Below are 26,987 nucleotides of genomic sequence, written 5' to 3'. Positions count from 1 at the left end.
TAAAAGAAAATGCTGGAAAAATGTTAAGGCACATAAAAGCATTCAAAACAAAACATTTTTCAAAAGCATCATTTTAAAATCTTCCTACAAATACAATCTGTTTCAAACATTTATGAGTACATGTATATATATTTTGGCGTCTGTTGTGTCTCCCTGCAGCCTCCTCTTCATTTAGTTGCTGTACAGTTTGTTGTGTCCATAATTAACCAACCAATCAACTATTGAAAAGTATTTGCCTGAGAATGAAAGTGAAAACTATGCAGCCTATCAGCTTCCAGGAAGCAATAGCCTAATCGTGTGAATGAAAATAACCCAAGTCCCTCACTAATCCCTGCCTATCCTTTTTATCTCTGGATTCAGACCAGTCGGAGCAGTATGGAGCTGTGAGCCTGCACAACACCACGATGCATCCGATGTCCTGTTAAACTGAGCTGTAGTGTGTATTTATTTAATTAGTAGTTTAGTTGCCTAGCACTTAGTATCTTACAGGAGGAAAAAATGAGTCGACATTTTGCTTCTGCTTTTTGTTTGGCTTTAGTTTTTCTTCCTTTGATGAGCAGTTCATGTCCTGGACAATGTAGCTGCTTTTTCCACAAATTAAGCGATGGATCAAAAGCAAGGTAAATATGATAATTATTGTTTTTTATTCTGTAGTACAAGTCTTTTGCTTTTTCATGCGTGCAAAATTGATTTTCCCTGCAGCTTTCTTCAGTTCAGTCACTATGTATAGTGGAGGATTAACTTGGAGTTGCTCTTTAATCTCCTTTGCTTGTTACTGAACAATGGACTACTACGTTTTTCTCTAATATGCTGAACTATATTCTTTTTATGTTAAATGGAGGCAAAAAATCTTTGTTAATTGTTAAATCTGCTTCTACATGCTCATAGATTTTAAATATTGCTTTGACATTGTTCCTCTTAAATATCATGCAATAATATTAATAATATTTTTGTCATTTCTTTCCTGCAGGAGTGTACTTTGCAATGATCCAGAGATTACTGTGGTCCCTCCAAATTTCCCCACCGACACATCCAAGCTGCGCATTGAGAAGACAGCAATCTCAAGGATTTCTAGTGACAACTTCCACTACCTCAACAGCCTGGAGTTTCTGTGGATGTCTTTCAATTCACTAAATTCACTGAATGTTGACAGTTTCCGGGGTCTCTACAACCTGGATGAGCTCAGGTTGGACGGAAACACCCTCACCTCCTTCCCCTGGGAGGCTCTGACCGATATGCCAAACCTGAGGCTCCTCGACTTACACAACAACAAGATCTCCTCCATCCCTGCTGAATCAACTATGTACATAAAGAATATCACCTATCTGGATTTATCCAGCAACAGTCTGACAACTGTTCCTGCTGATGTTCTCTCAATGTGGCTGAGTGTGAAGCCATCCCAGGACACAGATTCCAAACTAATTCTTGGTGAGGATCAAGCTGTGACATATAAGGATACTGGAACGTTTTCTTTTTAAGCTGCCTTACATGACAACCACTTCTGTGTCTCTGACACCAGCAGCATTTAAGCTGAGTCTAATTATAGTTATTGTGTACAGTGTGTCAAGTTGTCAAGGCTAATTCTGTTTATTTTAACTTAGATGTTCTTGGTCTTAAAATGGCTCATTACTGTTGGTTTTCAATTGTGGTGAATGTGTAAAGGATAGATGTAGTAACAGTGATTCATATGAGGATACTGAAATGACAAAAATCTGTTTTTCTTTTCACTGACAGCACTTTATCACACTTGGTTTGTTTTGTAGGTCTCCATGACAACCCATGGCTGTGCGACTGCCGGCTTCATGACCTGGTCCAGTTTCAGAAGTCCCCATCATCATCCGTGGCTCTGATAGACACCAGGCTGAGATGCGCTGATCCGGAGAGCCTGTCTGGGGTGCTTTTCACCGAAGCGGAGCTGCAGAGGTGCCAGGGCCCTCGAGTGCACACAGCCGTGGCTCGTGTTCGGAGCTCACTGGGCAACAATGTTCTGTTGCGCTGTGGCACTGTTGGAGTCCCTATCCCCGAGCTGTCCTGGAGCCGCGCTGATGGCAAGAAAATGAACGGCACTGGTGAGTTCTGCTGAACCAGTTCCAAATGTGCCAAGATTAGAATGGCATCTATTTCTGTGTAAGTCAGTGTCAATGAGATTACAGTTTTCCTTTTGTGCCAATCTAATTAACTCTGTGGAATTGTGCCTTTTTATTTCTCAGTTCAGGAAGAGATTTCAAAGGAGGGCATCATTTGGTCGATTCTGAGCGTGCCAGCAGTCTCCTACCGTGATTCTGGAAAGTATGTGTGCAAAGCAACCAACTTTGTGGGCACTGCAGATGCCATCATCTCTTTGGTGATCACAGATTCCATTCGGTCAGAAGAAGCAGGAGGTGGTGTTTCTAAAAGAAACAGAGGGAAGAAACCTGGCGGCATTGGCAGGGCAGCATACCAGGAGAAACTTATTGCCAGATATGTTCCTCCACCAACCACCACGGCTGCTCAGCCCATCATCGAGCCTCTCAATGGCAAAGCCGTCACTGGGAAGTATGAGATCGAGAGCTACAGCATCTCGGATGATACTTCTCAGGGACGAGGCCAAGCGTCAGACCCTCAGAAGTCGGTAGAGGTGGATGCTCTGAGTAACTTGGCGGCCAATGCCTCATCCTTACAGCAAGCTCCGGAGAAAAGGATAGTGCGTTCGGTGAAGGTGATTGGAGACACCGACCATACTGTCTCTCTGAACTGGCGAGCCCCTACAGCCACAAACACCACAGAATTCAGTGTCCTTTATGCTATATTTGGTGAGAGGGACATGCGTCGGATCAATGTAGGCGCTGGAAAGAACAGGATCACAATTGACGGCCTTGTGCCAAAGACCAAGTATATTGCTTGCGTTTGCGTCAAAGGCCTGATTCCGAAAAAGGAGCAGTGTGTAATCTTCTCAACAGACGAGGCGGCCAGTGCCAGTGGCACTCAGAAACTCATTAATGTGGTGGTGATAACAGTGGCATGTGTGATTGCTGTCCCTCTGACACTGATTGTGTGCTGCGGGGCCCTGAAGAAGCGCTGCCAGAAACTCTTGGGTAGGCAGTCGAAAGAAATACAGGACTCGTACGTTACGTTTGAGACCCTCGGCCCTGGGGCCAAAGCTAAAGGGATGGAAGGCGAGTATCTGACCAGGCTAAATCCTGACGAATCCAACAGGCTGCTCTCAGCGAGGTCCAGCGTTGACTCAGAGGCCACAGCCAGGACTGAGGGGCCACCTAATGAGTACTTCTGCTAAAACCAAACATATGCCTCAACCTCCAGAGGATGCACTTTGTTTTTTAACGGCCTGACGATGTGAACTTATTAGTTTCAGTGCTCAGAGACTGGTGTAGTGAAAAAGACTCAAACCTCTTAAAAGGGTCTTCAGGGGACACTGATAGCTCTGTCAGCATTGGAAGTATGACATTATTTTACAGCCTTGTGGGAATAATAACCACCATAGATTTGGTGAACAGCAAAAAAGGGAAAATACACACAATGACACAGTTTCAATATTTACATGTGTTGTAAATGTTGTAAAAATGTATTTTTTGAAATTCATTATGCACTTTGAAAGGTGATGTTTTGCAGAGGAAAATGTTTTGAAATGTTGCCCTAAACTCTAAAACCCAATCGATTTATTTTTCTTTTTTCCAAGATGTAACCTCTGCATTGTATTAAGATATTTACCTAAAACATAATGTATTTATAGAAATGGTAAACCAGCAATTATTAGTCTATTTTGTATGTCAGTATGATGTTAACGTGCCAGGTTTACTGTTGGGTCAAAAACCTAAGATACAGTATATTTTATAATGTGTAAATATTTGTGACCTGAAATATCTGTGTATGTATGTATGTATAAAAATAAATATTTTTTATATTGATACAGCTTACAAGTTTGTTTCTTACTGCTCAGAATATTGATTTAGCAGGAATTAGTTACGTTCATTAAAAAGTAGCTTTTCACAAATGTAAGCAAAAGATTTTGACTGCTAATTTGCTGAAAAATGACATCTGCGATAGTGAAACATACAGCTGAACTCAGCCTGTATATGTAGAATTAACAACTAATTATTAATGATTTTAAACCTGATTCAAGTAGTGGATGGCTGAGCTGGATCAGAAGAGAGAAATCACATGATGTCAGTTTTTTTTTTTTTTTCACAATATCATTTTTAACACAAATTGAAGCACCAATAACACCAGCGTGATCTGATAAAGATTTAAGATTCAATGACAGTTCTGAGAACCTAGAAGACAAACAGGTGTGTGAACAGATTTCTATAAATAATAATTCTCATACAGACACAGTTGTTTTGTCTTTTAAGGAAAGCTACAGTATGCGTTTGGTATCTACAGGTAGACTAAACTAAAATAACAAAAAATACTTAAAAACATATAGATTTGGCAAATATCTCCAGTTTATATGTATTGCTACGCAAGCGACTATAATTAAGGAATCAACAATTCAATATCTGGGACATTGCCTTTATTACATTGCATTAAATAAATCTCTTTCTCTGTCAAACTAAGATGTACACCTCTAAAAAAGCTTACATATAAAAGGAAAAATGTCTGTTCAAGATTGCAACTACAATGCTGTTGATGTCATCTGTTTTCACACTTGCTTTACGTGCTTATTCGGCCTATAACAACCTGAGAGACGACCAGTGTTCAGATTATTGAGGTCAGATTACAGTCCTCTCCAGACATCTGTCTCTCCGTCTCTATGCAACCCTCCCTCTGTGTGCCGCTAAGCCTGACGGGCTCCAGCCCACTTAATACAGATGGGCCTCCTGTCATGCCAATGCCTGTGCTTTGGTAGGGGACAAATAAATTAAATTAGACTGATCCAAAGCGGTTTGAGGGTCATACCTGAAAATAGAACAAAATCAAACATAACTCATTGAATCTTGATTTGGGGAGAGAGAGCAGATCCAACAATATTCTCAAGACAAAGTGGACCATTGCTAATAATACACCTTTCCTGTTTGTCTCACATGTCATTTGGTGTCTTAAGTGTTACGTCAAGGCATTAAGGTAATAGGCTTTCTTCCATGCAGCCCATGGCATGTCCTGCCCCTCACAGGCCTATTTCACATGCTCCTCCAGGAATATGGACGCCGTGTATGTCATATCACGTATTGTTCTTGTATTTTATCTCATCACTCCTGGATCATCAACTTGTCTGATCGGTTGCTCCTGCACAGATGATAACTTGGGAAGGTGAGTGACCACTGCGCTTATATAGACTCCTAAATGTAGGTTACGTATAGCCATAACCCCCTTTTAAAAAATAAAGGATGTCTTAAATGTAACTTACTGATCAAATTGTTCTAAAATCTACAAACACTATGCATACATTTTACATTTGTACAACTCTGCACGTACATTGAGAAGGTATAAAGACAAAATGTGCACTTGTCATTTGCTTCTCTTGTCTAAACATATCTCGTCTTACCATTCTAGGTCTTTACTATGTATGGAAACCTCCATGGGACAAATCCCAGAGGATATCCCACACGATTTCACAAAAATCCGTATTGAAAACTGCCACCTGACTGAGTTACCTCGAGGATCTTTCTCCAAAGTTAGTGCCTTGGAGTTTCTCTGGCTGAATTTCAATGAGATCACCCTGATGAACATCAAAAGCTTGGAGGGGCTGGCAAACCTGACAGAGCTGAGGCTACAAGGGAACAAGCTGACTTCAGTACCGTGGACTGCATTTCAAGACACACCGAAACTCAAGATTCTGGACCTGAAGCACAATCGGTTGGATGTCCTGCCAGAACATGCTCTGAGACACTTACCTACACTGACCTACTTAGATTTATCCTTCAATCAGCTTAGTGTCATATCAAAAGATGTCTTCATTAATTGGCCTCTTTACCAAACAGCGGAGAAAGCGTGGGGGAAAGAAGGGGTGGTTTCCAATGTGGTTTTGGCGCTTCACGACAACCCTTGGTTGTGTGATTGCCGCCTCAAAGGCTTTGTTGAATTCATCAGGGCAGTCAGCCCTCCCATCATTCTGATGAACTCTTATTTGATGTGCTCAGGCCCCGCCTCCAAAGCCAACAAGTTTTTCCATGAGATCCAGTTAAAAACATGCATGAAGCCAGTGGCCTCTGCCCCAGCGACTAACATCACTTTACCTCTCGGAGCAAATGCAACACTCACATGCTTAGTCAAGGCCAGGCCAGGCCCGACCATCCAGTGGATGTACAGTCTGAAGATTATAAGAGGATTTGCTGGTAAGATTTTTTTTTATTACTATCATCCATTAAACTGTTGTGAACCTCCTGTGGGAGCACTTAGTGAGGTATATGTTGTTCAGGCTGCATCTGCTTTATGTACTAACAAAAGGCTGTTTAGGCAGAGGTAAACAAGTGTCATTTAAATGCGGAACGCTCTGTTTTCTCCATGCAGCAACTGAGACTCGCATAGACGAGGAGACCATCACCTCCAAGCTGGTGATCCCCTCTCTTGCCCTGGCAGACCGAGGACTCTACACTTGCATGGCCAACAACTTCATCGGCAACTCCTCTGTCAGCATCACGGTGAACATCAGCTCCTCCAATATCTCCGCTCCTCTCCCTCCACCTATCCCTATGTTGTCATCCGATGAGAATGCCTACATTGATATCCGTATTGCCAAGCAGACAGTTTACGGTATCACCCTCGAGTGGTACGCAGCTACAGATAACCCGGGAGAAACCTGGTTTACCATACACTTCGGCAAATATGATTCCCCCAAAAAGGAGATGATATACATCGGCCCTGGCATCAACAGCTACTCAGTCACTGACTTGCTTCCTGTTACAAAGTATGAGGTGTGTGTGACCTTGAAGAATCAGCCACCGAGGGAAGGCCAGTGCATCGTGTTTGTGACGGGAAGTGACATCAGCGAGCTGGAGCAGAGGGAGAGGCTCATCCACATTATAGTCATTGTGTGTGCCATGGTGCTTTCCGTGCCAGCCGGCATGTACGCCTGCACTACGGAGGCCAAATTCAGCTGCGTGGAGCACTGTGTGAATCTGTGGAAGAAGCGCAGTCTGCGAGGAGAGAATCTGCAGGGGACGGAGAGACAGGGCACTTTTGACAGCCTGCAAGCGACCAGTGATGAAGGCCTGTGCAGGGACTCGGAGGAAAAGCCCAAAAAGAGGCAGAAGCCTGAGGAAAAGGGCAAAGGAGGAAGCGCAGCTCATCTTTACTAGCATTAAATTCAAGAATTGCACATGTGTATATGTAAATAATGTCAGTAATGTCAAGTATAGTAAATATACATGTAAATATACATTTCAAGCTATCAGCTCAAAATGGAGATGCCTTTATTCCTTATTATGAGGAGAGTTTGTTATTATACATGTACAGAAGGAAGTTTGTTGTAAAATGCATTTGATATTTCTTGTCACTTTTTCTTAATGTTTTGATACTGAATGCAAAGTCATGCACTCCTAAATTTAAAATATGTAAACATTTAAGTTTACATACCATTGTATATCCCTTTATTGTTCATTTCACCAAAGTAAATTAAAATGGAGTGTATTCTGTGGTTCATTGGTCAGGAGACTGAAGCTATAAAATATGCTTTTTTAATGTTCTTTCTTTTTACAGATTCCAGATTTGTTGTCTTGTAATGGAATGAAATGATGTATGATGTGGATTAAAGGGAAGTCAAAGACAAATGCTGAGACATACTCTGATTTTTTAGCACAATCACTCAGAGGATTTGTTGCATAAGCAGTGTTTTCCCCGTGCATTTATACATACACTGGTAAGCAGATTAAAGTGATTTTCTATCTGAATCCTAGTCAGCAGGACATGATATTTCCATTTAATGACAGCTCCGAGCTCACTGAGTCTTTACGTCAATTGTGAAGGCAAATACATGAAAAACGTGACATTTGCAATTAGTTACTTCAATGTTGGTTCTTTTGCATCCATTATTAGAAGCATTCATTACTTGGAGCTTAGTAAAACTAGTAGATATATTAGAATATAGTGCAAATAATTATTATTGAATATAATTTTTGTTAGCCTATATAAATTATGATCACATATTCAATGATGGCACACCCACCTTGCATCATATATTCAATTTTACAGTTCATTTAATTTTTCAAATGGCCAAACAAAAATGTAGTAAAAATGTATTAAATGATTCTTGCCCTGCTAGTGGTGTGCCTCCAGGGATGGCAATGTCAGCCTGTTGATTGGTGGGCCCACTTCTTTTGTCTAAACTATCCTAGCAATTATAGGATGGATTGCCATGAAATTTTGTAGAGATATTCATAGTTCCCGCACAATGAATCCCTTTGACTTTGGCAGTCCTCTGAATGTTCCTCTAGTGCCACCAGCAGGTCACAATTTTGGCTAATTTGGTAAAATATATAGAAACATCTACTGGATAAATTGGCACAAAATTTGGTACGGATATTCATGATTCTCAGATGATCTTTCCTTTAGTGGTTTTGAGTGAAATCTTGCCATGACATTAGGTACAGACATTCATGTTCCCTTCAAGATGAATTGTAATAACTTCAGCAATCCCGTGAACGTTCCTCTAGCACTATAATCAAGTCAGTTTTAATTTGTCTAGTACTTTAGTTGATGACCAAATACCTGCAAAACAAAAGACATTCCCATCAGCCTCAGCTGTTTTATGCTAATTAACAAATGTTAAAATGTTAACACATGGTCACAATGAGCATGCTGGTGTTAGCATCACCACTGTGCCTTAGTATAGTCTCACAGAGCTACTAGCTGGATGTAGATTCTCAATCTTACAGTTATTCTAGATATTTGCACTGCATTAGTGTAGCACATTGTCATTTTAATATTACACACTAATACTATAATAATTCATGTTTGCTGCCATGGATTTACCATTTTACATCAATGAAAAAAATAGTACAGGTCCTTTAATTTTATACCAATTTCCTGGAAATTTCTTATGTAATTTGTAGGTATTTAACTATACAGGAAGGGTGGTGCAATTTGGTACAAAAACAAGTTTTAAATTGGTTTGGTTGGTTAGTGCCCACTCATTATATTTGGGTTCATATGTAGTTGTTCATGTGCCAAAATTCATTTGGACTGAAATAAACTACTTAGTGTTCCCTGTGTAGTTTTGTGTGATATAGCATATCAGATTATTTTATCTACTAATTATTTTTATACTAGCTAACCCTTTCAAAGAAATGTCCTTAGAATGAACAGTTGCACAGCAGCTACTTGACATTTTTTCAGTTTTTTCTTATGACTTGTACCAAATTTCACCACCCTTTCTGTAATATCTCTTAATACCTGCAAATGGAAAAATGTTCAGGAAATTAGTATAAAATGAAGGGACCTGTAAAAAAAAAAAAAAAAAAACGTGTTACAAAAAAATCTCTGATACATTTAATGTGTTAATGTCTTTGAAATAGGTTATTTTTCTCTTCACTGAAACTTTACATTGATTAAATTCTCTGATATTATCTGATATCTAGCGTCTGCACAAAATTGAGCAAAACCCAACTTATTTTCACATATTTATTCAAAATCAAGACAGTACAAAGACGGTACAAATATGATACTTCAAAGGACCAGGCAAGTGTAATTTATAGTTCAGATATATAGTTTACCTCAACTTATATAAGATAGTTATAAGTTAAGATATGGTTAGATACAAGATATGTATAACAGCGCTGAAATTACTCTAATCTTATTTGCCTAGATTTGAAGGCATTGAAGAGTAATATGGAAAGTAATTGTGCGTGAACCCTAAATGTTTGACACAGACTATATTTCAATATCTATATCTATAAAGGAAATGTCCAAGCAGTTATATACAAAGCAATCTGAGCTCGAAACTTTCAAGCATACATCTACTTTATACCAACAATGTCCAATGTAGTGGAGTTAGATGGTTTCATGTGTACTTTGTGTAATTTACTGCTACAAGATACAGCTGTGAAATGTTCATATCTGGTCACATGTATCCTCATATAATGAAAACAATACAATTATGTACATTTAAAATGGACCCATGTAAATTGATATAAAAGCATTTTTCTAGAATTGCACACACTAAAATAAATAAAAGCAACTCTGTTAGCTTGTGTTACTGTGAAAACCTACAGTGGCACATTGTAATCATACAAAAGAGCAACTTTTCAGCTTTCGAGCGGCTGATGTAACACAGTAAAAATATCAACACATAGGTCCTTTAGCACTTCATAATAAGCGTTGTTGTTTTTCATGACCGTGTCATTCAGCTGCATGCTCCACATGAGCAAGGAGAAATTATTTTATTTTTAGGATGTACTGGTTGAATTCCTACAGTAGTTCTGTGTTGAAAACATTACAGGGTCTTGAATACAACACTTTTCAGGAAGTTATTCAACTTATGTATACACTGTAAGTCTTACTAATCCTCTCCACGGGCAATTTACAGTAGTGCTTCATACTGTTGTTAAGATGATATAATCTTCCTCAAGATGGCAGTGTGGTGAATAATCTTCAACTGCATCACCGACATACTCGAGCTCTCTCCTCTCTTTACTTAAGCAGGGTCAACGGAGAATGCACCGCAGCCCACTTGTTTAATATCCCATCTTAAGACATCAATATCTGTAAAGCTTCCTGTGATACCCCTTATAGCCTTAAATCCTGAATAATTTAAAGGTAGGCCAACCCTACCTTATCATCATGTGAGGTTCAGCTGAGAACTCTCCAACAACACATGAGCTAGGAGCAGTAGAGTGAGTCGTCAAAGAATAGACAAGGAAACCTTAAACAAGACATTTGTTTGACAGAGTTAATAATAACCTTGGTTGTTCTCAATGATTTTCTGCTCCAGCTTCATTTTAAGCTCTGACACTAAAGCAGAGCTGTGATTTCCCTCTTTGCGGCGGCTAGATTTAGCTTTCTTTGAGCCTTTGTAGGCCAATGCACCAGAGATTGTTGGGACTGCTCGGGGCCTCTCACTGAGCCGTGTGTTGGACGGAGGTGGAGGAGGCAGGCATGGCGCACTGGGTGGAGGAGGTTTTGGTCGAGGGCTACTGGTGTTCCGCTGGGTGTTGCTTTCAGGGTCGCCGATAAGGAACTTATCTGCTGGGTCGTTTGGATTTTTGAAAATGGGCATCTTGAAATTCCAGGGCTGCTCGTCCCTCGGTCGCCTCTTAATGATGCGACGTGCTGGCATGATCCTGTTTGACTTTGAGTTGCGCATGTACATAGCGGTAGAGATCAAGACAGTCACTCCTACCAACAAACTTATGATAACAGTGACCATGCCTAGAGCTCTCATAGGATTGTCCCTACTTTTCATTAAAAAGGCCGCCATAGGCCCCTTGAGAGGAGTCTGTAAAAGAGCACAAATAAAAAAGTTTAAATCAAGTCCAAGGGACTGAATCCAAGCGTTAACGCAGCATTTGTTCAAAGCATGCAAGCATGAGAGATGTATGAGCAAAGCACTGACAGAGGAGGCCCAAACAACATGTCTACCAACATTGTATTGCTTCCACACTCACACTCAGTCACCTGTCATCCTCTGTCCTACATCATGGGACTGCTCATGCAAAGCTAAGAACTATGCACAACACTAGTTGTTGGGAATGCGTCTGGCAGTGCGGTGCATTAGGATTTCTCTTTGGCATGTAACTGATGAGGGCTGAACAAAAATGGTGACAGCTCATGAGACCAAAACAGAGTGAAGTATATGTTTATGTGAGAAAAATGGATATTAAGTGAGCAAATCCAGGTTTAAATCCCAAGTAATAGGCTCTATCTTAGTCAATTTGACAGCCAAATAGTCTGAGTCATGCTCTAGAAAAAATATGGTGTTTTGGTAGTGTAAAAACTGGGTATATGGAAACTACATTATTAGAAAAATATTTCATTTAGAATATTTTCCAATCAAAAACTAAAACAATAAAAAAAAAAAATGAAAATACAAAAAACCATGTCATTTGTTATACATATAATTTCTTCAAATGTGCTCCGGTACTCTTTTACAGACAATAGCCAAAGAGTAGAAAAATAAACATCTTTTTAAACGTAATGAATGCATGATGAAGTAAAGGTGTCAAATATGTCTCATTTGACTCTGCGGATCACTTTAATATAGTTACTCTCGGGGTTGATTCTGGACTTTTTCACTGAGTTACAGTACAGGATTGTGGATATGCAGATTGTTAGTAAAATGAGGGAGACGACAATGCTGAAACAAATTCCGAAAACAGTCAGCGGACGCTTGCTGAGTCCCTTGAAGTATGTAATAATTCGACCTTTGATCTGAAAAGCACGATACACAACACAGAAACAAAACCAAAAACACAGAGTCATTTCATCATGCAGAGTGAAGGAATGAATACACGGTGAAAACATATAGTATTAAAAAAATATGGATTAATGTAAATGACTGAAAACGTTAAAGGATAACAGTGTTGTTATTTTATAATTTATATTCATACTACAAATCTCTTGAACAGACCAAAACTAGTATGAATTTTTAACAAGTAGCCCCGAAAAACAGACATCACTTGTTAGTAGAATAAATTCATTAATTGTTAGTTTTGGTCTTATAAATCATAAAAAATGACCAGTGTTATCCTTTAAAGATGATGAGGTCAATGAAATGTGACTGCTGAGACACAGATGCTGAATTAGCAGCTGCATAGCATGAAAACAGTGCCTCTCAAATATTAAAATGCTTCAATCTACAGCTTGTGCTGTCTACAGCTAAGGCTTGGAATAGAAAGCGCTGCGAGCACATGCGAGTCAAATCAGGTCTTACCGCCTCTGTGATATCAATATTGACCACGGCTGTTGTGCTGAAGGACGGGGAGCCCCTGTCCCTGGCCTGGACCACCAGAGACCACTTGCAGTCCTTCAGCTTGGTGATGTTCTGCACAATCTCCATGGACTTGATGTACGGCTTCAGCTTGATCTCCCCCGTAGCAGCGTTTATGTCAAATGCATTGTCAGGATCGGCAGTCATGATGGAGTACTCAATGACATTGTTTGGAGACTCCGCATCATCATCCACGGCCTGTAACAAGTGGTAGAATAACACAGAACGATTGCATATTTTGATCATTTCAATGACTTCGGAAAATATCAATTTATTCAATCAGAAGCATAATATTTGTTGTATTTGTAAATAACAAAACAAACCCAGAAACATGTGGCCGTGAGATTATGTATGGTAAATTAGATAGTAAAAGGGGATGACTGATGATGTATATTTTATCTGTGATGTTTCGCTGTGTTAACCAGTTTTCAGGCAAAAAAAACCCCAAAGAAAGTACAAACAGGTCAACAGGAAGCCAAACCTGCAACCACACTACAGTACCTTAAGAGAGTCTATAGTACAACAACCCCCAAATTCACTTATGCTAAGCATACTGTTCATAGCAACCTTGGCCAAAAACACTGGCAAGCAGTAGAATGGTGTCCACTGATTGGTGCATTTCAACCAACTAGTTGTTATATTCAACCCACTAGTTTTCGTGAATGACTCATTTTGAATGACAGATTTCAGAAAATAAACCTGGTGGAAGGCTGACATAATTAAAATGAAAAGATAAACTGCCATTTGATTAATTTTTTTTCATTTGATATTTGCTAAGATTATGACTTCATTCCAATTCAAATGAATTTCAGGTAGTGTATTGCCTGCATTGTCTATATTTCACCTAACACTTTAAGGGATTGACCTGGCCTTATAGTACATTTTTATTAATGTCAACGTATCCCATGAAAAGACAAAAACCAGCATTGAGTTAGTTCATCTCAGGACTTTGAGGCATCTTCTTCTTGTCTGTCACACTATTTCTTTTGTTTAACCTTTATTTAACCAGGATGTTTCTTGAAACATTTCTTTTACAAGACAGATCTGGCCAAAATAGCATAAAATAGGTGTCATTACTTACACAATAAAACAGGACCTGAAAGCCTGTCTATGGCACTAAGCCCAGAGAACATTTGTTCCTAAGGAAGATGTAAATCTTTAAGAAGAGTTCATAAAGCTTCATTAAGAAGAAAAATTAAAAAAAAAAAAATCCTACAACAGCAGGGCACTGTAGTTTTTAGCAAATGTTACTCAACCTGGAGTAAATAGCGCATTGGCTTGGGACTATTTTCAGCTGCGGATTTGATACACATTTGGTGCCCTAGTGAGTACTTAGGGCGGATTGAATCAAAATAAACCACAGTGCCAGTAGTCATTGTAATGAAGGAACATGTCATCCAGTGCGACGACATGGCGCACTGATTTGTTTTCAATAGTTTTTGAAGAACAGTTGAGCTCTATCACACAGAATTATAAGATAATAATATAATAAAAATATAAAATATCACAACCCTAATCCTTTGGTTTTGGCAGTAATTACTAGTTACAAAACATAAAAATTAAAATATTTATCATATATGATGTGCACACAAATGAAATTTTAATTATTTGGATGATTTCATTTTAATACTGGCAGTCCTGAACTTCCATACAATATTCTCCAGATATCAATGTCATTGCAAAGAGCTATTGTTACTGTCTAGTGATTTAAAAATAGATTTTCTGTACAAGTGGAAAATTATGTGACGTAATGTACCTCTACTCTGACAGGTATGCCAATAATCATGGTCTTCTCCAGGAGTTCTTCATCAAATTCTGGAGAATGGTCATTCATGTCGAGGACGGTGACAAAGACTTCAGCCAAGCCGTACTTTCCCTCCGAATCCTCAGCCTTGACGTAGAAGTTGTATTTAGACCTGACCTCTGCATCCAGGCTGGTCCAAGGCTGCGTGGAGATGAGGCCTGATGTTGGGTGGATGGCAAACCTGCAGTTCACAACAGTTCAGACAGTGTATGAGTCATAACCACAGTTGTCTATTACAAACACCCTGTTCCAACGAATGAGGTGTTTCTAATATAAGCTCCCCAGTTTACAGCACAAATGACATTAACGTCAGATCTTGTGATGACTCACATACTGTAGTTCACTCTAAAAAACAGATTTCCATCCTTTTTTTTCTTTTTTACAAGCAACATGTTGTAAAAATGAACTGACAATGAATCCAGTTAACCTGATGATTTAAAAGTATGGAAGAAGAAAGTTTTTAGTTCATGTTAACACAAATGAGTATGTCTTCTAGTTATTCTAAGCTATTATAATGTATGTAATCTATATAGCTGCTTTAATTTCATCCCTTAATTTTATTTATTTCATTTAAATTAGTTTTTTTTTTTTTTTTTATGTGTCCTAACGCCGTAGCCTGTTTCTTGTGCTGCTGCTATAACATGTGAATTTCTCCCTGGAGATCAATATTTATTTGAATATTTATTTGTTTATTTGACTAATCAGTTTGATTATTGATTTTTCTGGGTAATTACACTCTTGGAGTATTATTGTATTGTATAGTATTGTTGGGTGTAGAGGCAAAAATCGTGTTGAATTCCTTTCTTCAAGACAAATGATCCTGCACAAGCCATGCTTATTTCTACCTCAACAGGTTTTATGACAACTTTGGAAGTTTTCACCAGATTTGGTCCAGCTTGAAAAAGCTTTTTATTAAATATATTATATAATTTTCCTTTATTTTAGATCATATGTGTAGAATTAAATATTTTATGACTTTTAAGTGGCTAATAATAGACAGCAATGCATATAGACACACCCCCTGCCATGTGATACACTACACAAATTTTCACCAAGATCTTTATATTTATGTGTATTTTACACATTACTTTAGAGTGATGAATGTAAATGATTATACTACATTAGTGGAGTTTTGTGTTTTCTGAGTGCTCTCTAGTCAAACATCAAGCTTTCTGCATTTTATTCTTTTCTGTCTTGTTTTCCACTGTGAAAATTCACAAGTTGTCATGAAACTGATAACTTTCGCACAATTAACTCAGGTTACTGCCTGAGCATAAATTCACACTTTTCCTTCGCTGCATACTGCCTTGCTTTTCAAAGCTGCCGTCTCTGTGGCTCCAGCTGTCACATTGCATGTTAATTGGCTCTCCCTATGTGAGACGGGCCAGGCTGTCTATTTTTAAACCTCCAATCCAATTAGGAGATTAGCCAGCATCTTGCAGCCATTTTAGAGTGAGTTGTTAGTGCAGCAGAGGGGCCAATCAAACTGGTTTCCTGCTTACCTCTCCCATCAAAGAGACAAAGATGAATCAAGACTGGTGTCCTGTTGACTGAGTTTACCAAAAACACCCTGAGCCTCTGAGCAGTATTGGATGATATCCATGTGAAAATAAGTTTTCTAGTCCATGAAATGTGTTTTGTGGGAGTGCAAGACTGATTAGACTGAACCTATATTGGCAGGAGTGAAGGGATTTTACTTACAAATCTGATCCTGATCCATAAATCATGTATTTGACTTCACCCCAAGGCCCTGAATCTGGATCATTTGCCTAGAGGAAAAAAAGCAGGACAAAGATTAGAATTTAAATGGAATTATAGTTCAATAGGGGGGTGAGGGGGCTAAAAACTAAACCAAGGTGACTGAAGGTGGTCCACATAGATTTGTTTACTGGAGCTCGTTGAGGATAGCCTGCTAGGGTCTTAAGCTCATGTACTTTGGGTGGGGATGAAGGCATAGGTCAATATGATTAACCTTGAAGCGAAATTAAGCTTTTTACTCCACACAGCCTAGCTTAGTCAAATTGCCTGGCCAGTATAAAGGAATGGACGAGACAAATGTGCCAATATTTATATTAATTATTGAGCTGTAACACAGAACATATGCCAGAATGTCACATGGAGACAAGAGTTTCATGACTAGGAACAACAAAAACAAAGGCTGGGAACGCTGAGATTTTTTTTTTGTCTGGCAACAACCTGCTTTCATCTAATGAACTGCACCGAGTAATATGCATTCATTGGAGGATTGATGGATTATATAATCACTTTGGTCGGGTTAAAGCGGAGTTTAATCGTGATTGACTCACTGTTACAGACACAACGCTGGAGCCTCCAGGAGAGTTCTCAGGGACCCTGGCGATGTAATACTCAGACGTGAATTTGGGGATGTTGTCATTTGTGTCCAGGAGGTTAATCACTATGTCAGCTGTTGCACTGAACCTCTCGGGAGTGTCGATCTCCACTGCCAGCAGCTGCAGAAAGACACATGCAGAGTGTGATTAAATTGGTGCTGAAAATGAGTCCATTTATCGATTTGTTTATTGACAAGACTAAGAACCACACTAGCAGCTCTGTGAGGCTGTGATGTAAAGAAAACTGAACTGTTAGATAAAAGATTAGGTTTATTAAATATATATTTAGTACCTCTTGTGAAACAAATACAAGAATTGGCCAGAGGGAGGTGTCAGAATAATTATTAAAAAATTATTCGCAAATAATGGCAGAGGATTTGCTGCCAATAGAAATTGTTCAGGTCATGTGATTAATAAGTCTTCAAAAATATACCTTTTTCATTACCTCAAAATACGGTTCTTCGCTATCAATAGTATTGATCACAGATTATTTATCATTTAATTAAAAATTTTAGTTTAGCATGTTAACATTTGTCAACAAGGCAGTTAAGGGTTAACAAAGACCATGAACATCACCATATTTTACATTAATCCTTCCAACAGTTGTTGAGACATTTCACTCTGAATCACAAATGTCGACCCGCTGGTGGCGCTACAGAAAACATCAGGGGATCACTGAAGTCAGTAGCATTCATCCTCTGGAGACCATGAATGTTTCAAGGCAATCCATTCAAAAGTTATTGAGATATTTTAGTCTTAATTTAGAGGCAACACTTTTGATAATTTATAAATTGCTTCTAATTTATTAAGGAAATGTGCCAAATGTTCTGGGTCAGCATCTCATGTGAAGATTTGCTACTTATAAAACTCTCTCAGTTGATCAAAGGAAAAAACACATATAACTAAGAGGTGAAGAACTTCAAATAATAATTGATTACAAGACAAGACTAAATAAGGATGTCGATTCAATATTGCTCATTAATAATTTAGTGATATATAAATTCTAACCTTGAAAGAAAGAGTTGATCCCTTTTCATAGTCGATGCCAGATGTGTCTTCCACGATGATGGTCACCTGCGCTTCATTGAGGACCGTCTGGGGAACCACTCGCAGCACTCGGCTCGGCCCCACTAGTCTCAGTTTGAATTTAGCATTTGCTCCCTGCAAAGAAAAATGAACAGCAAAATGTAGAAAACACAAATAAAGTAAATGAGAGTGTAGCTGCCAAAAAAACAATAATTAATTTAAAAAAAAAGGGAAAATCTGGCAGATAATGTTACAGATGAGTCACTGAGGCAAGTTGGAGAGAATAGACAAGATGGCATAATGAGTAACATTTTAACTTGAATTAATGAACAGATTTTATGAATATTTTTAAATGGTGTTACATAACTGGATGTACTTTGAGGCTGGTTGGCAGATATTTATGCAACACAACACCCAGACTCAACAAACTCAACATGAAGAGACAACATCCATTTTGAAAATGCTCACATTTTTTTATATTAGAGCACCAGGTTCTGTGAGAATTATTGAAAATAAAAACATATTATGTCTAAAGTGAATGTTTTTCTGAATAAATGTTAGTTGACATACAGCTGGAACATACTGACAAAAGGATGCGCAGAGGTCAGTGAGATGAGAATCTACCTGATCAGAGTCATTGACGGTGATCTTAAAGCCCCGCAGGATCTCCCCTGCAGGAGGATGCTCATACATGGTGACCTCAAACTTGCTCTGTGGTCCGTTCTCTCCGTAAAAGGTCGGAGGATGGTTGTTGAGATCCACCACCCGAACAGTCACCATGGTAATGTCATAGTCCAGCAGCTGATTGTTTAATCCCACCTCAGATGCCTGCGTTAAAAAAATCACACCGGTCAACACATACCGTACACATAGTAATCGATCTATAGATTAATTTATAAGACATGGAGGTGCAATTCCAAAAAAGTTTTACCTTGACTTTAATTTCATATAACTCATTTTTCAGCATGGATGGATAAGTTGTCAGGGTGATGCATCCACTGGTGCTATTTATGTCAAAGACACCGTCACTACCTGAAAGGTGATGACAGAAATGTTGGCAATGTGTTTGGAGACGGATTATCATCTTATCTCTCATTTCTTGACTTAGTGTTCTTACCATTAATAATGGAGTAATGTATAGGGTTAGGATTGCCTTGATCTCCATCTTTAGCATACACGCTGAATATTTCAGAGCCCTGGAAGTAAGAATATTTAAATATTTACATATTTGCAGTGCTGTATGTTCTCAAAAGCAGCTGATGTGTGGAGAAGAGGAGAAGGACTTACAGGGACTGAGACTTCGTAGATGTAGCCAAAGTAAGGGGTTCCTACGAAGGTTGGAGGCATGTCTTGGGCATCAATGACATTGATCGTTATGGTGGCTGTTGAGGTCAACACCTGGTGTTTACCCTTGTACTTTCCTCCTCCATCCTGAGAAAACAAATGGTAAGGGAAGGGAGAGTTAGTACATTTTATAATCTTTATAGTCATTCATTTTCATCTAGACTTTGGTTGATAGTTTACATTTTGATTTTACATTTAGAAGTGAACAACCATGTGATAGTCATGTAGGCTGCTTCCCTTCATCACTCAATATCTGCTGCTAGAAGGCACTTTTAATTCCCTGAGCAAAAGTTTAACTAAATGTTATTAGAGAGTACTTACTGCTAAGATTAAAAGCTTTCACTGGCTAACAGCAACCAGATGTCAAGCTTCAAATGGCTTGATGAGTTTGGTTGCTGTTAACTAGCTAAATAATATTTTGAAATAAAAAAAAATCAAATAATATAATAAAATGCTTCAGGCAAAGTTGCACATGCTTAGAGCAGGTGAAGCTTTCCCTCAGTTTGGCCATTAGTGAGTTAAACTAATTGATTACATGGTTGGAATTCAACTTCTCTGTATTTTATTTGTTATTAATTAAAACAGGGGCCATATGTATTATACTGTATGTTATTCCACAGACACACAGAGCTGAGACTGGAAAAAGAAATTAGCCTTCTCCAGCATAATACTGCTCACAATTGAAGGATTACACTTCAGGTTACTCACACTGGGAGCAACATTTTCAATATTTCACCACACTTCCATTTAATTCACAGACAGAGACTGTGGAAACTCAAAATGTTGCGTTCAGAAAGTCATGACTAAACTTTTCATGGCCTTTGGCTGCCAACAGAAAGGTTCCTGTACTTCCTTGTTTTTCTGCCAATCCACTTTTGTTTCTGATCCCAGCCCATTAAAAACTTCCCATTTCCTGACAGATTTTATTTGGAAGACCATCAGAATAAAAATCTCAGAAGCAATGCTTGGAGAAAGATGCATCCATTGTCAAGACTGTTTAAATATTCTCTTCTGAGAATTGATTAATGCTTCTAATTTAGGTCTTGAATGACTCGACTTGAATGTAGAAAGCTACAAGACCACAACATGGATGGATTGGAAACCTGTAACACTTAGTCAGGACGGTCCTATGTATGTTTAGAGGGCTTGAGAAGATAAACCAAGGGACAAATCCAAATGTAAAGGATAACAGCAACCTCTCACCTTTGCAACCACTGTCACAAAGTGCGTGGGCGTGGTCTCATAGTCCAAAGTCTCACCAGGTTTGACCCTGAGGATCCCGCTATGCCCATCAATGGTGAACTTGGCAAACGGTGAGGTCTGATAATGTGAAGGGTCACACGGTCAGCAACATTTAAGAAAACAGTGAACACAGTTTAATTTCTAGTTAAATTCAGCAATCAAGTGTGAAGCTAAAAGTGCAATCAATATTTTACTCTCAACCTGCCTCACTTAGATTCTTCTCCATCAGGATAGTTTTGTCTCACAGTTGACACATGAACAGTAACTACTGTGTTGTCAGCTGTTGGCCCGGACAAATACCTAAGCCCCTATTAAGCTGTCAATGCCTTGCTCAAATGTAATTGAAATTTAATCCACTCAAGTAACACCATTTCCAGACTGCTCTCTGGTATGAGATTAATCTTTCCCTCCACGCACTGTTCCATCACTCGAATGCCCTTTTCCTCCCTCCACATGGCAGCAGAGCTCTCATGATGTCAGCTCGACCTCTGGTCTTACCCCCAGCGTTAACGGCCAAAACAAAGCCAGTTAACAGTGCTACTGTGCTGGATGATGACGGTGCAGTTGTAATAAGCCCAATAATGCTTTTCTACAATGGTTTACAAAGTGCAGATGAAGCCAAACAACAGAGGAGAACCAAGAGAAAGGTAAAAATAGTGATAAATTGTGGTAAGACTGAGTGAAATAAAGAGATATCAATGACTACTTTTACAAGGAAAAAATTTGCTGACTAACGTTTACTGTAAATGCTTGCTTGGATTTCAAATAAGGCAGGTTTTGGGAGCTGAGAGGATAAACTTGTTGGCAGATTTCAGGGTGTATGCCAGGGTGTTAAGAGGTCCAGAGATGTAAGCTGGAGCCAAGCTATTTACAGCTCTATGTGTGATTAGTAAAATCTTACAGTCATGTCCAAATTCAAATGGAGGCCATCCGCAAGGAGGTTAAAATAGCTTTAACTTTTTTAGCCGAGGTTACTTTAGATCTCTTTTCCGGGCATGTGTTACGATTAAAGCTTTGCTGCTGCATATTGGAGAGATTTTCCCGCCTAATGCCTAAGTAAAGATGAGGAAAAGCTGAGTGAGGCAACACGTTTTCTAGACCCGCTAAGGATACAAAATAGTTGATTCTGGATATATTTCAAAATTGAAGCACACACATCTCTCTCACTTGAGCTTCAAAAACTAATTTAGAGTCACAATAAATAAGATTTTGTGCTTAAAAATCTGTGGCAAAAAGATTTTACATGGCAGGGTTACAACTATGCATCATCTGCATAACAATGAAGCTGTAGGGTCACCTGTAGGAAATATGAGACGCTGCCTCCTGAGCCCATATCTTTATCCACTGCTTGGACTCTGTAGATGCTGCTCCCTGGAGCAGTGTCCTGGAGAAGAGACAAAGATGACTGTCAGAGGGATTTTTCAATACTGAAAGTCTTGAACTGAAGTGAATTTATTGGTATTTATTTAATCTGTACCTCTGGGATATCAATGATGAAAGGCAGGTTTTGAAATTCAGGAGGCTCATCGTTGGCGTCAGTGACAAACACTCTTACTGTCTCAACTACCTGAGAGCAAGAAACAAGAAAATCTAAACCACAACTAAAAACAACTACACAAAGAAATTATTTCAAGGCTACATCCTTTCTAATGAGAAAGAAATTATTTACTTAATTTATGTACTTACTTGATCAGAAAAAGATCATTCTAAATATCTAAATATGTAAACATTATTTTTTTCTATTTTTTTTTCCCTTCGTATTATTTTTAACTCATTTTATTAAAACAATGATTAGAGATTGTACTCTTGCCACAACTGTAAAAACATAATGGATTAGAAGTTATTAAACTAGCAGTGGTTTGATTAACGCAGTAAAATGATGGCAATAAAGCATAAACAAAAAAAAATATTACATGAACAGTAAAAACTTACTTTATTGCGACCATCTGTTATGCTCACGAGTACTGAGATCTCAGCTTGTTTCTACAAAAAGAAAGATTTAAATTGTCACTTTGAGCCACAGCAGTGACACATTTACAGCAGCAGTCTCTTCAAAACAGGAGTCTCATGAACAGGCTCACCTCTCTGTCAAGCTCCAGAATGAGAGTCACATTTCCTGACTTGGGGTCCACCCTAAAATATTCTTTTGAGCCCTTTTCAAAAGTCAGACCATATCGTACCGGATCCAACTCTGGATCTGTTCCATTAAGGATGTATATCTGTGTTCCTACATGGAAAAAGTGAAAACAAAAGAGGAAAAAAAAAGTCAAATTGTAACAGAAAGGGAAAACATTTCATTTTAGAGTTGGTTGTGGTAAAGCAGAGAAGGTGCAAATGCCCTATATTTGTATCTCTGTGCTTAGTGTACAGTGTAAACAGCACGTTTCGTATGCAGGTCAGATGAGCCACCACCCATATTGTTTTGTTCTCGTAAGTCTTGATGTACGTCACAATCCAAAAGCTATTACAGTGATTAGCTGGAGTCTCAATACCAGCGTGATCATTTCATCGTTAGACCACGCACCTAAAACAAACACCTACACTACACTTCAATTACACACTGAAATTAACCAGATCTGCAACAGTTAAAATAATCATCACACTGCATGTGAGACTTACCAACTGGCGTATCCTCAGAAATGCTGAACAAGGCCATATTCCCATTTGTACTGCTGGGTCCATTATCATAAAAATACGGAGCATAGTCTGATTGCCCTTTATGAGAAAACAGATAAACATGCTCCAAGTTATTGGAGCAGAGCAGAAATAATACAATGATGACATTAGGAAGGTACTCCGTTTACTCTATGAACCAGGAAAATGTCATAGAAATCTTACAGATTTATCTGTTTCTAATGGAAAATGTAATCAACTGTTGCACTCACTTGCTAAAAAGGGCAGGAACCGAAAGCAGGGTGAAGGAGGATGGATATTAATTATAAATATATTTGGATTTAAGTTTCCACTATCACAACACAAACACACATTTGAATACGGAGTACAAGCAGCATGAGCAGTCTACGCTAAGATGTACATGCCCTCTGTGTGTTAGAGGATTAACCAGATAAGAGGACGGCAAGAAGTCTTAACCACGCACAAAGACAAAAAAAAAAGAAGCAGACCCTACCCAAGGTGATGTGAAGCAGGAGGAGAAATATTAAAGCATGCATTTTCTTTTCTTTCTTCATCCTGGTGGGGAGGTAAGGCTTGGCTGGCTCATGTGGAAGGCTTGGTGGAGGGAAAGCGAGCGGCGTCGTGCCCTTCTGGAGGCGTCTCAGCAGCTCAGGAGGAAGAGGCTAGGACAGATTCTCAGGCACTAATCCAGTGACGCATCCCTTCCCTCCGCAGACATCTTCTACCACACTGCTCTCACTTCCATTTCTCCTTAAAACTACACATGGAGGGAGGAGAGTTCAGGTTTCACACAGTGCGGTGTGATCATCACACCTCTGCACACATGTGACAATGTACACGAGTCACTGACATATTATATGACTTCTATCTTACAATAACATGTTTGAAAACAGTGATGCTCTCAGTTGATATAATAAATTTACTCAAGCTTACACAATGGGAACCTCAAACAAACGTCCTTGTCTCTGCATGTTATCTGTTTATTTGTAGGGACACATGGCACATTTGGCTCCTCTTGCTGGTGTTTTAAAGAGTTTAAAAAAACTCATTGTGAGCCCCAGTGGTCTAAGCTTTCCGTCGCAGCTCTCTGACAAAAACATGCCTCTACTGCACTTGTGGATCTCTGATGCACTTACAACTGAGAGGCTTTCTTTGGATTTTGCAGTCTACTTTCCCCGGGAAACCCAGTGACCTGTTAATCACTTGCCTCAAGAAACAAAACGTGGCTTTTAAAAATAGTCAGCATAGTCAGTCAACAATGTTTGATTTTATAGTTTTGAGCATCATACCCAATTTACATTTTTAATTTGCCTTAATAGAAGCATGTCATGCTACAAAAAATGTCTAAAATTGTAAGAAATTGTCCCGCTATGAATCACTTGCACTTTAAGCAGGTAAAAACCAAAACACTGCTCTCAAATTGGGAAGGGTGCAACCCAAAAATAAACAGCTGATCTGATTGAAAAAAAAAGGAAAAACATGTGACACTCTCTGGCTGTCAAAGTGGAAAAATTGAGCAACCTTCATCATATCTGATTACAGTCATACATTTTATTTTTGAACACAATTTCCACTGCGACCTTGAGAGAGTTTTGCCCCCTTTAAAAAAAACCAAAAAAACATCACCATGACTTATAAGTAGGTGTCATGTGAGTGCACGTTAGCCTGCAGTTTCAACAGCAGGGTGTGTTAACTGTATTGACTTACTCAATTAGAGGTGCGGACTTGTGCACTTCCCGTATTCACAGGTATAAAAATAGCGTCTGACGTTCGATGACACACGTGTGCATCTTTCTGGTGGCCAGCCAATGATAAATCTGCTCTGTTCACTAAAATAAATGCAGAATCCATGGGCTGCCAAGTGTTTATAGTGGAAGGTGACAGTGAAAACACAAGAATTAGACTGTTTTTAAACTGCTTCATGAACACGTCACGTAACAATTTTTCCTTGTAAGGTAGAAAATAATGCTGAAAGATTTTTTTACTTTAGTAAAAGTAGGAATACTGGAGTATAAAGATACTCCATTACAAGTAAACATCCTGCATTCATATTATTACTTAAGTAAAAGTATAGAAGTATTATCAGCAAATGTATGCATTAAAAGTAAACATACATTTTACATATTAAATGTGTTTTATTGTAATATATATTTTATTATTGGATTATTATAACTGATTTGTTAACATGTGAGAAACATTTTAATGTTGTAGCTGGTTGAAGTGGAGCTAATTTTTATCAATTTTTATATCAGTTTATAACAATGCATCACATTTTATAAACTGGTCATAAGGCTTCTACAGAAAATAAGAATCTGCAAATATTAACTAAAAGTCATATAAATGTAGTGGAATAAAAAGTATAATTTCTTAATGAAATGTGTTAAGTTGCATAATTTGTAAACTAGTATACTTATTAGTAAGTATAGAGTAGCAAGTACGTAAATTGTACTTACATTCATGAAGTGAGCTTATGTAGAAATTACTGTACATCACAGATAATTTCAATAAATAAGATGTCAATAAAAATCTAAATATTAGTTGCCGACTTGCTGAGGAAGCGCAAAACAGAAATGAATTGAATTTTACATTAAGAGGTGTAGGCTAATATAAAAACATTATTATTATGCAAGAGAAAGTGTTTGTGAGGTCAGAGTCCTTACAGTAAGGTACTGTAGGTTAAAGTGTTGGGGGTATAATATAACCACAACCGTAACTATGACTCATTGTCCTCTGAACTTATTTAAAGTCTCTCTCTCTCTCTTTCCCGCACACAGAATGTCAAACCCATAAGCAGTAAAAACCTTGGACTACAGCCCTATATTGGTCATCAATCTGAAAATGACTGACAGAGGGCAATTTTTATCCCCAGTAATGGCAGATCTCCACATGCTGAAGCTTTCCCCAATCTCATCCATTATTGCCCTTTTTATCCCTTCCATCTGCAGGATTTTTCAATTCACAGTATACAGTATATGAATCATATGCATCCTAAACGTGAGTATGATCTGAGATTGAAACACTGTCTGGCAGCTGTGTGTTCCACGTGTACATGCTTTAATGAAGCACCTGCATATTTACAGATGTTAGCATCTGTTGCAAGGGCCCTGGTTTGGAGGTTTAATTTTAGAGGAGCAGCCAGATGGTGGACAAGAGGATTACGACGCTAAGCCTTTGTCATCTGCTTCTACACACTGACTGTTTATAGGGAAATACAAGGTGGACCCCCACTGGTCCCTCATAGTCTAGTCAGAACCACTGAGCATGTGGATGACTAATGAAAAAAAATGCAAACTAATGCAAGTTTTAGATGATTTAGTAGCAGCAATGACAGGTTAAGAACATTTCCTCACACTGATCACACTGCTGACAGTTAATCAGCAGCTCCTCGAGCTGTTTGAGTGTTGGTGGTTAGTTTTGTAGGTCACAGAGCTTGTTTGTAATGTTCATACAAGGTCAAGCCAATACATTTCTTATAATAATGTAAATACCTGAACTCAATTATTTTTTAATTGTTTAATTATTATTTATTTATTTTAATGAATTATTTATTGTTAAAATGTTTCAAACAGATTCAAAGGATTATTCCCTTGTTGGAAAAGTCCTCTCATTCCAAACATCATGTTACAATTGACAGCAAGCAGGTAGACGATAATTTTATATTTTGTGTTCAACCAGGATCAATGCAAATTTATGAATATTAAGTGATATTCTAAATGTTTATCATGTT

General features: G+C 38.5%; 3 protein-coding genes across 4 annotated transcripts in view; 2 read left to right on the top strand and 1 right to left on the bottom strand.

The window, feature by feature from the left end:
• The first annotated feature begins 200 nt into the window (after positions 1-200).
• Positions 201-3,905, top strand: lrit1b (leucine-rich repeat, immunoglobulin-like and transmembrane domains 1b). The gene is made up of 4 exons (XM_044336864.1): positions 201-620; positions 971-1,428; positions 1,764-2,069; positions 2,211-3,905. Exons 1-4 carry the CDS (start codon positions 499-501, stop codon positions 3,272-3,274), a joined length of 1,950 nt encoding a protein of 649 aa, XP_044192799.1. The 5' UTR covers positions 201-498; the 3' UTR covers positions 3,275-3,905.
• A 1,217-nt stretch (positions 3,906-5,122) lies between these two features.
• Positions 5,123-7,706, top strand: LOC122970704 (leucine-rich repeat, immunoglobulin-like domain and transmembrane domain-containing protein 2). Its single transcript, XM_044336865.1, has 3 exons — positions 5,123-5,247; positions 5,491-6,272; positions 6,448-7,706. Exons 1-3 carry the CDS (start codon positions 5,138-5,140, stop codon positions 7,233-7,235), a joined length of 1,680 nt encoding a protein of 559 aa, XP_044192800.1. The 5' UTR covers positions 5,123-5,137; the 3' UTR covers positions 7,236-7,706.
• Positions 7,707-9,541: 1,835 nt separating this feature from the next.
• The window catches only part of LOC122970702 (cadherin-related family member 1), a 106,057-nt gene continuing 88,611 nt past the window's right edge, over positions 9,542-26,987 (bottom strand). The window contains exons 6-23 of one of the 2 annotated variants that reach the window (XM_044336862.1): positions 23,754-24,017; positions 23,512-23,514; positions 23,246-23,341; positions 22,708-22,853; positions 22,559-22,609; positions 22,104-22,193; positions 21,924-22,010; positions 20,588-20,704; positions 19,328-19,471; positions 19,158-19,236; positions 18,972-19,072; positions 18,665-18,868; positions 18,023-18,175; positions 16,970-17,134; positions 16,365-16,432; positions 14,616-14,844; positions 12,803-13,057; positions 9,542-11,368 (exon numbers count right to left, since the gene is read on the bottom strand). In XM_044336862.1, the coding sequence (XP_044192797.1) occupies positions 10,823-11,368; positions 12,803-13,057; positions 14,616-14,844; positions 16,365-16,432; positions 16,970-17,134; positions 18,023-18,175; positions 18,665-18,868; positions 18,972-19,072; positions 19,158-19,236; positions 19,328-19,471; positions 20,588-20,704; positions 21,924-22,010; positions 22,104-22,193; positions 22,559-22,609; positions 22,708-22,853; positions 23,246-23,341; positions 23,512-23,514; positions 23,754-23,814 (2,595 nt within the window). In that variant the 5' untranslated portion in view covers positions 23,815-24,017 and the 3' untranslated portion in view covers positions 9,542-10,822. The remainder of the gene's footprint in view (positions 11,369-12,802; positions 13,058-14,615; positions 14,845-16,364; positions 16,433-16,969; positions 17,135-18,022; positions 18,176-18,664; positions 18,869-18,971; positions 19,073-19,157; positions 19,237-19,327; positions 19,472-20,587; positions 20,705-21,923; positions 22,011-22,103; positions 22,194-22,558; positions 22,610-22,707; positions 22,854-23,245; positions 23,342-23,511; positions 23,515-23,753; positions 24,018-26,987) is intronic. The other variant, XM_044336863.1, reaches the window with a different exon arrangement.

Source organism: Thunnus albacares, chromosome 20 (assembly GCF_914725855.1).
Source record: "Thunnus albacares chromosome 20, fThuAlb1.1, whole genome shotgun sequence".
NCBI lineage: Eukaryota > Metazoa > Chordata > Actinopteri > Scombriformes > Scombridae > Thunnus > Thunnus albacares.
This window is presented reverse-complemented; position numbering and strand designations above follow the sequence as displayed.

What these genes read in the sequence shown, in the direction of transcription:
- lrit1b (XM_044336864.1), top strand. Translation starts at nt 499, where the DNA reads ATGAGTCGACATTTTGCTTCTGCTTTTTGTTTGGCTTTAGTTTTTCTT. An exon ending in AGCGATGGATCAAAAGCAAG is followed by an intron (nt 621 to 970) that starts GTAAATATGATA and finishes TCTTTCCTGCAG; the next exon opens with GAGTGTACTTTGCAATGATC. An exon ending in AGATTCCAAACTAATTCTTG is followed by an intron (nt 1,429 to 1,763) that starts GTGAGGATCAAG and finishes TTTGTTTTGTAG; the next exon opens with GTCTCCATGACAACCCATGG.
- LOC122970704 (XM_044336865.1), top strand. Translation starts at nt 5,138, where the DNA reads ATGGACGCCGTGTATGTCATATCACGTATTGTTCTTGTATTTTATCTC. An exon ending in ACAGATGATAACTTGGGAAG is followed by an intron (nt 5,248 to 5,490) that starts GTGAGTGACCAC and finishes TTACCATTCTAG; the next exon opens with GTCTTTACTATGTATGGAAA. An exon ending in GATTATAAGAGGATTTGCTG is followed by an intron (nt 6,273 to 6,447) that starts GTAAGATTTTTT and finishes TTCTCCATGCAG; the next exon opens with CAACTGAGACTCGCATAGAC.